We start from the raw sequence: 19,030 nt of genomic DNA on the forward strand, positions 1-19,030 counted from the left end.
GATTCGGCTACATCATTGGAAATAATCTGTACAGAAAAACTAAAGCTAAAGCTCTCAGAGCTGAGACTGATCACAGTTCGCTCTGCTAGACCACATTTACACACCTTTCTGTGAGCTGTGTAAGGAACAGGGTTTTCATTACACCGCATGTGTTTCATGGTTAGACGATTATATAAGATGTCCTAGTTTCTCTGTTTCCACTGAAGTATTTTAGAATCCCTGAAAGACGGTGCAGAGGCTGTTACTGTTTAATTAAGTTCATTTAAGAGAAAAAAACTGAGTTAAAATTATTAATATATTTATAATATAATATATTATAAATTATAAATTGCTTAATTAATGATGTAATTTTAGTGAGTCTTGCTGCCCATCAGCTGCCCCGGACTCTAGCTTACGTTAACAGGTGTGAACCTCTCACAGCCTTCATACTGTATGTTTTCACTGATATCTGTTCAGAACATTTCATGCCATTATAATCAGCAGCAACATCAGCAAATTACCCAGCTTTGATCTAAGTGTAATATATTTTACTAATCATGCTGATCACTTCATACAGAACCAGACATTATTACTGCATTTCACAGTTAAACAGCTACACAGCCTCTCACAGGCAGAGAGAGAGAGAGAGGAAGAGAGAGAGAGGAAGACACAGAGAGAGAGAGAGAGAGAGAGAGAGAGGGCGGGGAGGTGGGGAGGGATCAGATCAGGCCAGTCAAAAACAGCACGACAGAATCACTGTGCAGAATTTATGAAGAGCCTGAATTAGACCAGATTTCTTGTCTCACAGCCGTTCACGACCGTTTATCTCCAAAACAGCAGCTAAACTAAGCTGTATAAATGGGTAAATTGTAGGTTGTGGGCGACACCTGTTAACTAAAGCAGCTGACAGACACTGTAATAAAATATACGCAACAGATTTTAAATTTAATAAACAGAAGCATCATAAAAGAAAGAAGAAACTCATAAACCCGGTACCTGTTTAGCTCGGACCAGCTAGCTCGGCTAACGCTCCCTCAGGCTGGAGTCGAGCTGTGAGAGCGGATCTCAGCAGGTTTTGTGTTTGGCCGCTGATAATAACGCCGTTTTCTTTAGTTTGTGTGAAAATTAATACGGATGACCGGTTGGACGCGGTCTGTTCCTCGTGTGTGCTGGTTAAGTTCTCCTCTGTCCTTCTCCACTAAACTGGACACCTCTGTAGTGTTTTTCCTGGCAGAGCTGCTGTTTCTCGATTGGTGAATCTTTTAAATTTAACTGCGCTTTGTTGGTATTGGTTTCTGAGCTGATACGGTCATCATTTATTTTTACTCTGGTTCTAACATTGACCACTAGAAACATTCACTTTCTAACATCACTGCACTGCACTACAGTAATGCTCATTTCTGCTAGCATTCTATTAAGCAATGTTAAGTTAGCGCCTAAGCCAGAGGTCGGCAACCCAAATGTTAAGAAGAGCCATTTTGTCCTTTCAACAGAAATCAAGCCACTTTGGGAGCCACAACATTTTATGTCCATTTTACTATCTTGGCTGTAAATATTATATATTTACATATTTATATTATATAATATAAACAAAACGCAGACAGGCATCTCTGGCAGGAAACTTTTCTGCAAAAGTGGAATAGTTTCTTGTAAAATGTCGCTCCACGTTCACCCTTTTACGAGGCTTAAATCATCTTTTTATTCGCCAGGTTCTTGCACCTTAAATTGTGCCTAAGGCACCAGAATGTAGGCCTGACACCAGCACCATTTTAGGTGGAGCAGGAAAATTTGAACGAGTAGCTGAAGAATGAGAAGCTGACTTCAGCCTTGTGACTTTTTAGTGTTTGACAGTTTCCCGTTGCAGATTAAACGTATCAGGAAACCAGCTGAGTGCTTATAAATGCAAATAAATCCAGTCATCTCCAAATTATCAATGTTCGTCTTAAATCTTTCTCTTTGTCTTTTTCATTAGCTACTAGATGAGATTGTTGTCTGTGCTGCTATGACCAGCAGTCTGTGTGCCAAACTTCAGGGTTAAAGGGTAAATTAGCAGTTATACATCAACTCCAGTGTTTATTGTTTAAACTGTGTTGAACGATCAGCAGAGCTTTATTTTACTGCTGAAGAGGTTTATTTTATTTTTACCTAAAAATCTAATCCTGCTGTGGAGCCACAACAGGGCAGTAAAAGGGCTGCATGCAGTTGCAGTGTTGCAGTAAATCCTTCAGTAAATACTTCAACTTGAAGCCTCACTTATAAAAGTGGAGATTTTAGTATCTTTAGTAAACATACCTCACTTTACTTACAGCTGACAAATACAACTTATGAGCTCTTATAACATGTTATGAACACTACTTATTATGCAATATGTTAACAATTCATAACGTATAATAAGCATGGCTATAAAATGTAATGCATTTTTATAAGCATTCTTAGCTATAAAATGTTAATGATGCCTTATGAATGCATTATAACATGTTATGAATCTGTTCATAGGTTCTTGTAGACATGGTATTAATAGAAAGTGTTACCGAATAGTCTCATTCTAAAGTGGTACTTATTTATACAACTACAGCGTTGTTATAGATTATTACTTTGCAATATGGAGTAGGCATCTATATTCATATAACTATTATTATAGTTTTTGTTTTGCATATCGTGGTATTGTCCAGATTACGGCTGATACTAGCGATTTTATTAGTATCCTGCACTAATCAATAATAAAAAAAGGGCTGAAGTGAACAGTAAATCATGTAACTTATATTCTGTTTTGTAATGTGAGAGCAGTAGGCAGGTCCATTATATGTGTTATTAGGGTAAGCAAAATGAACTAAATTCAATCAGACACTGGAGTTTTTAATACTGTGTCCACTCACTGTCCACTCTATTAGACACACCGACCTTGTTGGTCCACCTTGTAGATGTAAAGTCAGAGACAGTAGCTCATCTACAGCTGAGTTGGTCATCCTCAAGTCCTTCATCAGTGGTCACAGGACACTGTTGACTGGATAGTTTTGGTTCTCTGTCCAGCAGCGACAATGAGGTGCTTAAAAACTCCAGCAGCACTGCTGTGTCTGATCCACTCATACCAGCAGGACACACACTAATACACAGTGTCACTGCAGTGCTGAGAATGATCCACTATCCCAATAATACCTGCTCTGTGGTGGTCCTGAACACTGGAGAACAGGGTGACACAAAGTATGCAGAGAAACAGACGGACTACGGTCTGTAATTGTAGAACTATAACGTGCACCTGTATGGTCAGTGGAGCTGATAAAATGGACAGTAAGTGTAGAAACAAGGAGGTGTATTTAATAAAGTGGCTGGTCATATTGTCCACTTCTAATACAGGTAATTTTTTTTGTATTACTGTACTGCAGATTAAATCCTAAATATTTATATATATGCACAAGTCACTGTTTAACAGTATGTACATTATTCTGCAAAAAGAATTGTCATTATTAGAGAATATGGCAGATTTTTTCACTTTTTTCCTGTGTCCCCCCCAGACGCTTGAGATTGGCATCCAGTTCAGTAGAGCTCAGAAGAAGAAGTGAAAAATACTGGAGAAAGTTATCAGTTCCTCCATCTTTCTGCTTGTGCTATCTTTTGTCCCTCTGGGGCCATGAACACTTTTCTGTTTCATTATAAATGTTTGGCGTTAACTCTGACTTTAAAGAGGCAATATTATAAAGAACTGAATATTTCTGTGCTCTCTGGTTTAAATGTGTTACGTAAACACTTAGTGTTTCAAAATGTACTGTCCACTCCCCAGCCTACACGTGGAACCTAAGCTGCAAAAAAGGTGCATTTTGACTCCATCATGGTTGTGATGTCACAACCATGATTGTATTTACATGTGGCAGACCTTTCGGCCTACCTTAGTTTAGCCCCACTCATTCACACTGATGAGTGTTACTGCAGTCTGTAATACTGGAGTGGAAGATGTTGGAAAAAAGGATTAAACGTTGTGCTGTTAATGGCTGTCAGGAAGAAAATGCATCTCTACAGCCTTTCAAGAGATCCACACATTTAAAATAAACAGCTGCAGATTCAGTCAGTTTCACATTTTAACTGCTTTCTGAAAGAGGCATAATCCAGAGCAGCCAATCAAGGCCACCTATATAGTCATACGCAAAAGGTTGAGCAGCCCAGCCAAATTGAATATTAACACATACTTTACAGGGACCTTAAATACGGCATTTTCTTCTGATTTTAGTGCATAATTTGCATTTACAACCCCATTTCCAAAATAGTTGGGACGCTGCGCAGAATGTAAATAAAAATAGAATGCAACGATAAGCAAATTATGTAAACCATATTTTTGAAGGAAAATACTACAAAGACAACTTATTAAATGTTGAAACTGCGAAATTTTGTTATTTTATGAAAAATATATGCCCTTTTTGAATTCGATGCCAACAACACGTTCCAAAAAAGTTGGGACGGAGGCATGTTTACTACTGTGTTTCATCACTTCTTCTTTTAACAAACTCTGTAAGGGTTTGGGAACTGAGAACACAGATTGCTGTAGTTTTGAAAGTGAAATGTTTTCCCGTTCTTGTTTGATATAGGATTTCAGCTGCTCAGCAGTTCGGGGGCTCATTTGTTGTATTTTTCATTTCATAATGTGCCAAATGCTCTCAGTGGGTGACAAGCCTGGACTGCCAGTTTAGCACCCGGACTCTTTTAATACAGAGCCATGCTGTTGTAATACAAGCAGAATTGGTTTTACATTGTCTTGCTAAAAATAATCAAGGCCTTCCCTGAAAAAGACGTCGTCTGGATGGCAGCATATGTTGCCAAAACATGTATATATCGTTCAGCATTAATGGTGCCTTCACAGATGTGCACGTTACCCATGTCATGTGCACTAATGCACCCCTATACCATCATGAATACTGGCTTTTGAACTGTGCACTGATAACAAGCTGAGTGGTTTTTTTAGCCCAGAGGACACAGTGTCCATGATTTCCAAAAAGAATTTCAAATTGATTTGTTGGACTATAAGTCACTTTTCCACTTTCCCTCGGTCCATTTTGAATGGTCGTGGGCCCAGAGAAGGTGGCAGCATTTCTGGATCCTTTTCATATATGGTTTCTTCTTTGCGTTTTTAAAGTTTTAACTTGCATTTGTGGATGCAGCGACAAACTGTTTTCACAGACAGTGGTTTTCAGAAGTGTTTCTGAGCCCATGCAGTGATTTCCACTACAGAATCATGTCTGTTTTTATTGCAGTGCTGTCTGAGGGCCCAAAGATCACGGCCAGCAAACACTGGTTTTTGGCCTTGTCCCTTACACACAGAGATTTCTCCAGATTCTCTGAATCTTTGAATGCTATTATGTACCGTAGATGATGAAAAGCAAAAGTTCTTTGCTATTTTACGTTGAGAAACGTTATTTTTGAATTGTTGCACTATTTGATCGTGCAGTCTTTTACAGAGTGGTGAACCCCTCCTCATCTTTACTTCTGAAAGACTCAGCCTCTCTGGATGCTCTTTTTATACCCAATCATGTTACTGACCTGTTCCCAATTAACCACCAATTGCTTTTTTTTTTTTAGGTTTACAGAACTTTCCCAGCCTTTTGTTGCCCCTATCCCAACTTTTTTGGAACATGTAATTGGCATCAAATTCACAAAATGGGCATATATTTTCAAAAAAAAAAAAAACAATAACATTTCTCAGTTTCAACATTTGATATGTTGTCTTTGTACTATTTTCAATGAAATATAGCGTTTAAATGATTTGCACATCATTGCATTTTGTTTTTATTTACATTTTGCAAATTGTCCTGACTTTTTTGGATATAACATAAAATATAAAAAGTGCCAATATTTTTGTCCACATTCTTTGTTTTATTTTTTCCCCAATATGTTACATTGAGCAATTAAACAGTAATTGTTTATTTAAATGTACACAGGTGTTCTCTGTAGAGGATGTGTGTAACTTATTTTCACTTAGAAAATCTACAAAACGTCATTTGACCAGGGGCATCAACACTTTTGCATGTGACTGTATTTCAGTCTTTATGATACAGTAACAATAACAGACTGTTCTTAAAAATGGATAAAGAGAGACTGGAAATGGTCTTGTAAAAACTGGGTTGAATGATGTCTCTTTCTAGAACATAAGACCACACAGACCTTACAGTCGGACTTCAGAAGGAAAAAATAAAATACAAGGAAAATGTAGAATATGAGCCCTTTAATCTTGAACCATAATTTTGACCCAACCCAGACTGTAAATACAGTAGAACCTAAGAATTCACTTTGTATGTTGTCCATGCCAGCCGTTTTTTCTAGTGCCAGCTGCTCTGCTTGTTCTTGTCACTGTCCAGCGCAGCAGTGAAGCCACAGGCCAGTGGACCGGATGGAGGGAATGGACAGGGCTAAAGCTAATGAAATCAGACCCTGCAAATGTAAGTAAACACAGGACAGTGTTTATGCAGAGAGGGTGGGTGCGTCCCGATGGGGCCGAGTGTCCACTGGAGCATCAAACCACAGAGATAACCACCAACATCTTAAAGTGAAATACAACAATGCTCAAGGGCTGGGTTTCTCAGAAGCATCTTAGCATGGTAGAGCGAGCATCACCCTGAACACTCTCTCTAGCAGTTCTTAACAATAAGATGCTTTCGGGAAACTTGGCCCAGATTGTGCAGGTTTGTCAGAGGCAGCTATAAATGACTGTAAGAAGCTTCATTAGGAAATGAGAAAATTTTCAGTTTTATTAAGATGTTTGTTTTTCCATATCTACAACTTCAATGATTCAAATGTATTTAGTTTATGTATTGTCAGCTTTTGTTCAGAGCAGAAATACCTCCCCTCTTCTGTCTTCCACAAGGAAGAAGTCATTTGGAGTGCTAAGGCCTACAGATGTCCACTCATTCTCAGAAATGAATAATCAATTCAAATCAATCAATCAAAGCAAATTTACATCACGTTCTCTTGATTTTGTGTCTTGGCACTTTCCTGTTACAATGAAACCATTCTAAGAAATCATATCTTAAAGGAACAGTTCAAATAGCGAAATATCAGCAGTTCACAATTTTCCCCTTATCACAAAGCCGCACAGCCAAGATGCATCTGGTGTCTGAAGTTTGCTCCTTTAGTTGTGCACAATGTACAGGCAAAATTAAAACATTCTCGTTTTTTATCGAGATCTTATTATGACATTTGTGGGGTTTTATGTACTAAAAACATGACCATTTTCCAACCTTTCTGTATGCCTTAGCCTGGCCCAACATGCAAAAACTTTCATGCAACTTTGGTTGCTTAAAACCTACATGGCACTAAATTGCACTTGACTTGTAAAGCTGCCTGCAACTCACATGAAACTCTCAAACGTCTCAACAAAACAAGTTTCACGAAACAGCCAATCAAAACACTGATAACGCATCACACGATCACGTCAAACAACTGATTTCAGTGCATTAGCGGAGAGATGGTTTATTGGGCTGTTGAAAAGAAGACTCCCTCTCAAGACTCACTCAAGGTCAGTCATGTTGTCAGTTTTGAGCCATGACAACAAACATGAGTTTCTATGTGTTAAAAAAGCAACGGCAATGACAGCTGGAAAAATATACGAAGATGATAAAAATTCTGGAAATATGTAATAATTACACCCCACGAATGACTTTATAGCGAGAACGATGTGGTGTAACAAAATTTGCTAATTTGTCCAACTAGTGGAATCGAATGTGTTGCATGTAACTTTGATTTAAATTGCTTTGAAGTTTCAATGCATAAAGCCAGCCTTAGAATTAAAGAGGCTGCCTTTGTTACTGTGCCTTTAAAGCTGATGTATGTAAATGTTGTTCTGTATTCTTCTTTTTCTGTATTGTGCTTTATTCGAAAAGCAGTCCAGGCTGAAACACTCCTTATAACTTCAGCATAAATAGGCGGAGCTAAGCTGCTGTAGGCTGAATGAATGCAAAAGAACTGCGGTTTATTTTCCGTATATGGACTGTATGGACTGAAAAATGAACAGTATGTTTTGAAATTAATCTTTAATTTCAGAAAAAAAAGAGAAATTCAGTTTCCTAGGAAATGAGCCTTTAAGGCTTCTTGATGGCTGCTGCAACTGTTTTCAGCAATGCGTCGTCCATTTTTAAAGATAGCAGTATGATTTGAGATGTCTTATAGCTACATTAGCCTCACAGCTCCAGCACAAAACTAAAGCAGCAAACTTTTGACACAAAACATGTCGTGGCTGATCGACTACATTTCTTACTGCTTTGGTTTTTGGCCACAGTTTTCCTTCAGCAGTGTCCACACAAAAAGGATATTAAGACCAGAATTATGACCCTGAATCACCAGACATGAACACAAGATAGAGTCAGATTTCCACGTTTCTTGTAAATCAGATAAAAATCACACAAACATAGTATAACCGGTTAAAGCATGTTCTTCAAAGTGAGTTGGGAATTCATTAATAAATAGACAGTTGTGATAAAAAAAGGAAAACTCCATGTTTGCATAATGGCAAAGATCCAGAAGTCCAACACCTCCATTCCTGCAATAAAAAGAAAGGCGGACGTCAGTTTTTCCATTTTTTTCAGTTGTATTTTGAGCATTCAGGCTTTGCAGTTTCCAGACCAGAGGACTGGGAAAAGCAAAAATGTTACTACAGCTCTGCTGCAAACCTAAATATAACCCTAAAACCACACAGTCTTTAACTTCGCCAAGAAAAAACGCAACCTTGCAGTCCCCTGGTCAAGAGCAGAAGTTCTACAAGACTTCCTGAAAATGTCTGAAAACAAGCGTCGGGCTTAATCATTCATTCAGCTTCTTGCCAAATGCAAAGAACAGCACTGGCCTTATTTGAGTGTGGGTGATATATCAAAAATATAACATCACAAGACTTGATGACATTTTCCCGATACACAAGATTTATCAGCTTATTCGGTTTTGTAATATTTATGACATTGGAATGAACAAAATGCATAAGCAAAATATTCAAAAATGCTATGAAAACTAAAAAAATATAAGGATTTTTGCTTCATAATTTATATTAAGAAGAAACAGAAGGACAAAATGAACAATTGGTAAACATGAATAAGATAATATCATAATGTGCTGATATCTAATCAACGACTAGTTACCCTGCAGTCTATGCAGTTCCTACACTGGCTGTTGTTGTTTACAAAGGTCTGCATGTGTCTTTTTATGATATATGCAGTTGTACAGTGTTGTACAGCCACCCCTGGACTTTCCTTGGCCCACTACACCCCTCCCCCTAACTCTCTCCTTCTGTCTCCAACTTCCTGTTGATGCAGTGAGTCTGCCTAGCTCACGGAAACCTCCCAGCGCTCTGGCCACACTCAGCAAAGAGCAGAGCGGATACATGTCCAACTCTCTTGGATAAAAATACCCCGCGCACGCAGCTGTGTGTGGCCTTCGAGAAATTCCAGGTTGGGTGGGCTAATCTAGCAGGACGGACAGTGGACAGGCTTAGAAGGTGATGTGTAGATGCTCTCAGATGGAGATCATGTTTTTTTCACATTGAGGACTTCTTTTTATATATAATCTGTCTTAAGTGAGTCTAAAGTGATGTTTCAGTCAATAATGTACAAAGTTTTTCCCCTTAGCTTAAATGTAGTCATGTTTGGTGTCTGCTTATTAGTCTCAGCTCGATGCTATCCAGCATGGGCATCCTTTAGCTTACTGAACAGAATTAGCAGTTAGTGTTCTCCTCCAAGCGTGTTGACCGGTCCACTAATTTTGCATTAGCGGCCATTTGAAAAGATGTGGTGGCGCTTCACATCACTCAAAGACGTGCTAGCCTTTACCGTTCTAGCGCTTGTAGCAACATGTGCCTGGGGGAGAACTAGCTAGCAGGTGGAACTGGACATGGCTAAACTGGGGAGAAAATGGGAGAAAAACGCCAAAAAAACACATTTTTTTCCTTTTTTTGTCATATACTTGTCATACAGTGTCAGAAACCACATTAATCTTGCAAGACCAGCCTTGATCTCGTAACGAAAATACACGTCTAGGGACAACTTGTTAATGTTTTAGTGCTGGATTGTGATGAAAACGGCCACTAACAACGGTACACCCTTCTAAAACCCACCCCCAGTACCTCTAGAGCAGGGGTCAGCAACCCAAATGTTAAAAAGATCCATTATGTTCTTTCAACAAAAATCAAACCACCATGGGAGCCAGAACATTTTATGTCCATTTAAAAATTCTGGCTGTAAATATGTCAGTACATGCTAATGTCCTAGTATAGGCTAAATATATATATATATATATATATATATATATATATATATATATATATATATATATATATTTATTTAAATGAAAATGCAGACTTACTTTGCTCTGCTTTAAGCTTTAGCTCAGCCATAACGTTTGATGTTTTTCTCACATCTCTGGCAGGAAACTTTTCCACAAAAGTAGAATAGTTTCTTGTAAAATGTCCCTAAACGTTCGATTTTTTCTACGAGGCTGAAGTCGCTTCTCATTCGCCAACTTCTTGTTCGAATTTCCTGTTCCACCTTAAATGTATGAATGTAACTGCGGCAACATTTAAGGTAGAACAGGAAAAAATCAAACAAGCTTCACGACTTTTTAGTGTTTGACAGTTTCTTGTTGCAGATTAAACCTGTCAGGAAACCAGCTGGAATGCTTATAAACGCAAATAAGTCCATTCATCTCCAAATTATGGATGTTCATCTTAAAACTTTCTCTTTATCTTTTCGTTAGCTAGTTCAATTGTTGTCTGTGTTGCTGTGGTGACCAACAGTCTGCGCACCAACCTTCAGGGTTAAAGGGTGAATTAGCAGATATAGACTTCATTAACTCCAGTGTTTAAGACCATTTAGTAAAACTATGTTAGAACGATCAGCAGAGCTTTTTTTATTTTTGCCTAAAAATCTAATTCTGCTGTAAAGCCACAAACAGGACAGTTACACAGCAGCATGTTGCCAACCCTGCTCTAGTCTGTTTAGCTCTGATAGCTTGTCTTTTCCCGGATATAGCTGGCAATTCTTTCCACATTACTCTTACCATGGCTGTATCACCATAACTGTTAACGGCAGAAGCCACAAACAGCCGCCAGTAACCCACTGTAAACTTTTATCTCCAGTCCAGTGGCGTCTTCTAAAGCTAAAGTGTAGTCTGGTTTAATGGAACTGTCTCCACTTGTGAGAAGTAGGCTTTTACATACTTCCAGGGGCTAACAATAGACTCGCTGTCCAACAGTCAATGTTGATGAGCGCATCATCGCCCCCTACTTTGAGCTTCATCTTTATGAAGCATTGGATTAATTTAGAAATTTCACTCTCACCCTAATAAATCTACATTTAGCCCAAAATGTCACATGGTTGTCCCCAGACATCTTGTTAAGAGACTAAAAACTCATAAATGAGTTTTTTCAAGATTACTTAACAAGTTCACACGGTTTGAGTCACGTGTTTGAGCGTATAGTTTACACGATGCTAATTGGTGGCTATACGATTCTACTACTTGCTAGCTACATTAGCCTTGTAGCTCCAGTACAACACTACAGAAGCAAACTTCAGACACCAAAAATGTCTTGGCTGATCACAAATATTCAGGATAGCTGGAATACTGTAAATTAGATGTCTGGCTCAATTATGATAGATGAGAAATCCCAAAAGCCGTATCATTAAGGTGCTGTTCATTCAAATTCCTGAATAAATAAGGATAAATAAAGCATTACAAAGCTGGGTCTTGATCTTGGCATGTTTTTCAGAGAAGCTGGCTACCTTGTGTTTAGAAGATGGAGCACGAGCGTGGCTCTCGGAAGGGATTACTGCCCGTTGGCACCCCGACCAGGAGGGCATCTTTGCTGGCGTTCTGAAGGCAATACTGCTGGAGCTCAGCTGCAGCCTGAGACACCTACACAAAGCACATTCGCACACACACACACACACACACACACACACACACAAACACACACAAACACACACACTTTAAATACTTTATTTAGTTCCATATAAAAGACTATTTGATTAAAAGGATTCAAAGTTTTATGAAAAGAATCCAATACTCCAAAACTGCTGTACAATTTCATGAGTGAACCTATATATACTTAACACTTGTGTAGGTTTATGTAACAAAACGGTCAATTTTTGAGAATAATTTTCAGAATTAGAATTAAAAAAAGCTGTTTTTGTAAGCCTGTCTTTAAAACTGATATGTAAATTGTCTCTGTTTTGATTGGCTGTGTTGCCTTGTCTTGTACTGCATCACATTCAGAGAGCAGTCCAGACTGAAACACTCCTTATAACTTCAGTGTGAGTGGGCGGGGCTAAACTGCTGCAGGCTGAATAGGTGGATATATGCAGATGCACTGGTTTTGTGACATCACAAAAACAAACAATTCAACATGTGCTGGATTTCAGCGTAATTTCTATATACACTGTGGCTTGAAAGTATAGAGCTGTATTTGTCACATACAATAATAAATACGATGCAGATTTAAATCTTAGACGTTTTGACACTGTAAATTATATACTTATATATACTTATATATTTACAAACATTTCTCAAGCTTTCTACCTTAAGATCACCACTTTTCAAATATGAGGCATATTGCGAATATTATATTATTGTTATATATCATTGTGAATATGTATTATCACTTCATTCTCAGTGTTATATAGTTTAATTAGTCATTTTAGAATCACATCCAGCTCAGTTCTTCATTCTGGACACACAGTTTCTTAATTTCCAGCTGATTATTTGAAAGTTGAACATGACTATAAGCAAATTTTACATATCCATATACACTTATCTGAAACTACATTAGTTTTATATTGCTCAGAACCAATCTTTTGGACCATATTGATTGGGGAGTCATTTATTTTTTTTTGTGATCAAGAAATAAACAACAAGGGGATGGGGGGCAACAGACCGCCAAACACAAGAGACATGGACAGCAACAATGATCATAAGTACAACATCACAAAATTAAATAAGGGATGAAGTGTCCATATTCAACGTATACCTTGTAGGAAATCCAAAATACGTAGCACAAAATTTTGCCATGTTTCAACAGTCATGTGCTTAGCATGGTTAAGTCGCGCAGCCGTACATTCGAGTTTAGCTTTGTTAAGTAAATGGGAGTCATTTTTTTAAAGCTAAATCAAACTATTTTATTTCAAAAAAGGAAATTGTGTTTTTTCATAAAATGGGCCCTTTAAAAATCTTGAACCGTCTATCATTTTGTAGGTTATTTGAACGACGTTCCAGAACAGACATATACACAGACTGTATAAACAGAATATAGACTAGTCCACCATCTGTTATTGTGTGAAATGGAACAGTGTGGACTTTTTCATCTTAACCGCTCCATACAGCTCAGACTACAGGTACAGTCATAGATTCTGTTTTGATGAATCATTTGCTGCATGCAAATACTTAGTGTCTGCAGTCGTCCTCCTACATTCAGTTACTTTGGGTCAAAACACTGAGATTATAGAGGCAGGTATACACTGAAAAACAGCATGTGGGCCAGTATATCAGTAACACATTTCAGACGAGAAATCAGCTCGTACTACATACGTACTGCTCCTATATTATTTTTCCACTGCTTATGCACAGTGGTCAAATGACATCTTTTGAAAATAAGTGAACACATCCTCTACAGAGAACAAACCTCTGCACATTTTAATGCGCAATTACTGTTTATTTGCTGATTTTAACACACAATATGCAGCATGTGCAAAAGTTATGGCAGATTTTATGTTTCAATTTTCCAATATGTTATACTTGGCAAATAAATAGAAATTCACACGTTCCACGCAGAAAAATATCATGTTCTCTGCAAAGAATGTGTCAATTTCACTTTTAAAAAATCAAAAAAAGCGTCATTTGACCAATGGGGACCAAGAGTGGTCAAACTTTTACATATGAATGTAGCTGTTCACTACAAAAAAGGCATCTAAATACTGCATCCCATGCAGGAAGACCATCTGTAATAGCAGACTAACACAGCCCAGTCCTCACTTGCTTTAACTAACTGTAAAGGTCACTGTATGAACAATAGCTTTTATGCCATGAACATGTGTTACCTTTCAGCTCCCCAACGTTAAACAAATGCAGAGAGGATGCATGCAAATAATACGGCTGTATGGAACGCCAAAGGGAGGAATTCATTTTACTATGACAGACACATATATCCTGTATCTCTAACCCTGTGTGAAATGAAATATGACACAGGAAAGTGATATTCACACACAGGTTATAGTTATGTAACTGTGACCCATTAGAGTCATTCTATGAAAAGAGTGTCATTTGAGTCCAAAACATCTGAGGCAATGTATAAAGGACACGAACCTGTTTTTCAAGCTTAAATACATGAATTAAAAGTTCATTATAAACATGGTGTATGAAAAGGGTATGTATTTTATTAATAAATATATTAAGAATACTGGCATTTTCACATGTGCATATAGAAGTTCTGTGCCAAATATTACTAAATAAAAGTTGAATTAACATAAAACGTTCACCCCCATGCTCAGAAGTATATCTGCTTTCACACTGTCATGCAAAATTCAATATATAAACAATAATTTTAAGACAAATCTAAAAATGTATCTGTCCTTGAGTTTTGCTTTCCACTCGCAACACAAAAGTTTGAACAGTGGTGGTCAAATTACATGTTTTGTTGATGATCTGGGTGGAAATAATTTTACACATCCTCTACAGGACAAAGCCTAAAACATAAAATATAAAATGTACCATAACTTTTGCACAGCTCACATTTATTGTTGTATTTTCCCCAAAACAGGTTAAAATGCATTCAAATGTGCAGAAGTGTGTTCTCTGTAGAGGACGTGAACTTATTTTTACTTAGAAGTTCAACTAAACATGTCATATCATGTCCATCCCGTCACACAAAACAGACAAAGTAAACATTATCAACTGATATTCATAGAAACTTCATAAATTTAAATAGGCAATATCATGAAATACTGAATAAGTTTGAAATGATATGTAAAAGTGTACTGTTCACTCCCCTATTCACAAAATATGTACATTGACCGGTCATTTCATTCAGTCCACTTCCTTGTTTCTACACTCTTTGTCCATTTTAACAGCTCTAATTACCACGGTTCACTTTGTAGTTCTACAATTACAGACTTTAGTCCACCTGTTTCTCTGTGTTCTTCGTTAGACCCCTTTTACTCTGTTCTTCAATGGTTAGGACCCCCACAGGACCACCACAGAGCAGGTATTATTTGGGTGGTGGATCATTCGTAGTGTGTGTAGCTGGTACGTGTTGATCAGACACAGTTTTCAAACACTCTGTCCACTCAATGTAAACTCTATTACACACTCCTACCTTGTTGTTTCACTTTGTAGATGTAAGGTCAGAGACGATAGCTCATCTGCTGCTGCACAGTTTGTGTTGGTCATCCTCTACTCTTTCATCGGTGGTCACAGGACGCTGCCCACAGGATGCTGTTGGCTGGATATTTCTGGTTGGTTGACTTTTCTCAGTCCACTGAGGTGTTTAAAAACTCCAGCAGCACTGCTGTGTCTGATCCACTCAGACCAGCGCAACACACACTAACACACCACCACCACATCAGTGTTACTGCAGTGCTGAGAATGATCCACCACCCAAATAGTACCTGCTCTGTAAGGGTCCATGGGGGTCCTGACCACTGAAGAACAGGGTGAAAGGGGGCTAACAAAGTATGCAGAGAAACAGATGGACTACAGTCTGTAACTGTAGAACTACAAAGTACTCCTATATGGATAATGGAGCTGATAAAATGGACAAAGAGCGTAGACAAAGGGAGATGGACTTAATGAAGTGGTCAGTTGTTGAATATGGAAATTAAGCTGCAAAACTGCTGTTTTGAATTCACTGTGTCCATGATGTCACAAGAACCAACTCATTTGCATATATCCACCTATTTAGCCTACAGCAGTTTAGCTCCGCCCATTCACACTGAAGTTCTGAGCAGTGGTTCCCAACACAGCACAGCCAATCAGAACAGAGGTCATTGACATATATGAGTCTTAAAGGTACAGTAACAAAAACAGCCTGTTTACTTCAAAAGGGTAGAGAGAGGTTGTAAAATGAACATATAAGAATGAATTATGATTATTTCTTGTACAAAAACAGGCACGACTGTTATAAGTGGATCTTAATTGAAAAATAATTAGTACAGTGGGTCAATGTCAGTATGATGAGGTTCAACTCAGTGTTATTTAACACAGTGTTTTGTTTTGGTTTTATTTTAGAAAGAGCAAGTTGTAAAAAGAACCAATGGAGGACAAAAAGTGGGATTTCTTGACATAAACATAATTATTTTAGCACGTTCAGTTCAATTCGCACTGATCTTGTGGAACGGCTCATTAACGGCCATATCCGCAAAACTATCTGAGCACAAATCTTCTGAAATATATTAAGTCAAACCACATGGACGGGTTTTTATCACGTATCATATGAAAAGTCAGTCTTTTAGTCAAACGAGATTCCTGTCACAGAAAATTCAAATTCTCCAGTGAATAAAAGTATGAAAATTACACCTTATTAAAAACCACAAATGGGAACTGACAGATGTTCATCCAAGGTCTAACTGCAGACTCTTAAAAATGATGGTTCTCCAAGGGTTCTTTAGTAAAGGCAATGGTCCTATTTAGAAAACTGAGCTCTATACAGATCCATTTCATGCTTAAATGGCTCTTTGCGTGGTAAGATGGTTCTTCAGATTGATGGAAAGTGTGTTGTATGGAACTTTACAGCACCAAAAAGGGGTTCTAACAATGGCAGAACCCGTTTTTGGTGTGAATATAGAACCATTTTCAAAAAGATTCTACACAGAACCACATACAACACATTCGCAATCTATCCTAAGGACCATTTCACCATGCAAAGAACCATTTAAGCATGAAATGGTTCTGTATAGAACTCATGGTTCTAAATAGAACCATTCCACTTAGTAAAGAACCATAATTTGTAAGTGTAATCGGTTTAGAACAAGCAGAACAGGTTCTGTGTTACTGTTCCTCATCACACTGGCTGTAGCTGTAGGACTGGGTGAGCGGCTCTCCTCAGGTGACCGCTAATGGAGCGGGTTTTGAACCCTTAGCACTTACTTTAATCCGCTCCACGCTGGCTTCCAGCTTCAGCTGCTCGACGGTCCTCCGCATGCTCGTCAAGTTGGAGTTAGAAGACATGATGGTTCGGGTCCAGAATGCAGCCTGACTGCCGAGAAGTTGAACACGCTTCAGATTCTCACCGAGCTGTCGGACGCAGCAGCCGGGTGTCGGGTTTTAGCGATGCGCCGCCAGTTTCAGGCTCTTGCGGAGGTGTGACTACACCCAGAGAGTGGAGGAGTTCTTCTCCCACCCGTTTTCCGACAAGTCGCGCCTTCTGCGCTGTGATTGGCTAAGATTTCGCCGTAGGGCGTTCTTGAACGCTACAAGCCAATCGGAGCGCAGAAGGCGTTCCAGTACTGTAGTTTTAATTATTTTAAGTGTAAGATGCTTAAAAGTTGATTCGTCATTTTAAATGACTTACTCTCAAATTTGGACATTTCTTGATGATTCCTCGATGTAAATATAGTCATTCAGAGTGGTCTGATGTGAAACTCACTAAATTAAAGCGCAAGTTACTTATTTTTCATCATTCTACATCTTTTTATTGAAGGGCAGCTTCACCAACTTTTCCAAATGTCTGCCTACATCAATTGTTTAGATGTAAACAAAGTCGTTCAGAGTGGTTTGGTGTGAAATGCTCCGTTCTAGACAAACTTACAGACTCTAATTTCTTTAGAAAAGAAAAGAAGAATAGAAAAGCAGTCACAATGTCTACGACACAAATAAAGCCATTTTATTCACCATCCAAAACCACCAGGGAACCTACACGTTTCCAGAGTTTTTAAATGGAATTTTGATGATGATAAAATAGAGATAAACTTGAAAGGAAAAAAAAAATGGGGACTATTTTTCCAACAGCCTGTATGTAGGCTACCATTCTGTCCTGTATGTTAAAACATAGCCTGAAGCCAAATCTTATCTCAAAACTATTGCAGAAAATGTCTCAGGCATCAGGCAGCATATTCATAACCATTTTGTAATAACCTTCTAATATGTAGCTTTAGGAATTAAAGGGGAACTTCACCAAATTTTCAAAAGTTCCAGATAATTATATGGCTAAGATGTAAACAAAGTCATTCAGAGCGGTTCAGTGTGAAATGCTCTGTTCTAGAGAAACAGAACAGTTCACAGTGGTGGTGATAGGAACCAGATGTCCACCTCTAAAGGCTCCCTTACAGAAAGTTATTACATGGAATGATTATAAATACGCTGCCTGATGTCTGAGACACTGATTTATGATAGTTTTGTGATAACGTTTTGGCATAAAATGCCTTATTAATCCATTTATTTTAATCACATGACTTTATGGTGGAGGGGTACATGGAGGGTACTGTAAGACAAAATAGGCCCCAAAGAAATCCTGTTTTTTTCAGATGTTCCACTATTTTACAATCATCAACATCACATATAAAACTCAGAAGACTCGTGTAGGTTCACTGGTGGTTTTGGATAGTAAACAAAATGACCATATTTGTGTTGTAGACATGGTGACCCCTGGTTCCTATCAGAGTCCAAATTTCTCTACAACAGACCATTTCATATCAGACCACTCTGAATGACTTTGTTTACATCTTAACAACTAAAGTAGGCAGACATTTGGAAAAATTGGTGAAACTGCCCTTCAGCAAAAAGATGTAAAGCGCTATAAAAACAAGGAACTTGTGCTTTAATTTATGTGTTAAAAATTAATAACTAGTTGCACATTATGTGCTATTATTACGTGTTATGTATATTATAATGTACATTTATTTATTTATTGTTTATTTATTTATTTTTCTTTTTCTTTTTCCTCTGCTTCTGGTGTTGTTTTATGGAGTCATTTAGTCTTTAACTGTCACAGTATTGTGATTAATGTCTCTGTTAATATTGGTTTTTGCATAAAAAAAATAATTACATTAAAAAAACGCTAGCCAGTGTGGTAGCGCAGAAGGGGCGGGGCTTTACGTTTCAACAA

General features: G+C 38.0%; 1 protein-coding gene across 1 annotated transcript; it reads right to left on the reverse strand.

The window, feature by feature from the left end:
- Positions 1-6,172: 6,172 nt before the first annotated feature.
- On the reverse strand, positions 6,173-17,312 carry gng10 (guanine nucleotide binding protein (G protein), gamma 10). The gene is made up of 3 exons (XM_036580594.1): positions 17,074-17,312; positions 11,721-11,853; positions 6,173-8,497 (listed from the first exon to the last, which is right to left on the reverse strand). The coding sequence occupies exons 1-2, from the start codon at positions 17,152-17,154 to the stop codon at positions 11,728-11,730; spliced, it is 207 nt and encodes a 68-aa protein (XP_036436487.1). The 5' UTR covers positions 17,155-17,312; the 3' UTR covers positions 6,173-8,497; positions 11,721-11,727.
- Positions 17,313-19,030: the final 1,718 nt, after the last annotated feature.

This window comes from Colossoma macropomum, unplaced genomic scaffold (assembly GCF_904425465.1).
Source record: "Colossoma macropomum unplaced genomic scaffold, Colossoma_macropomum, whole genome shotgun sequence".
NCBI classification, from domain to species: Eukaryota; Metazoa; Chordata; class Actinopteri; order Characiformes; family Serrasalmidae; genus Colossoma; species Colossoma macropomum.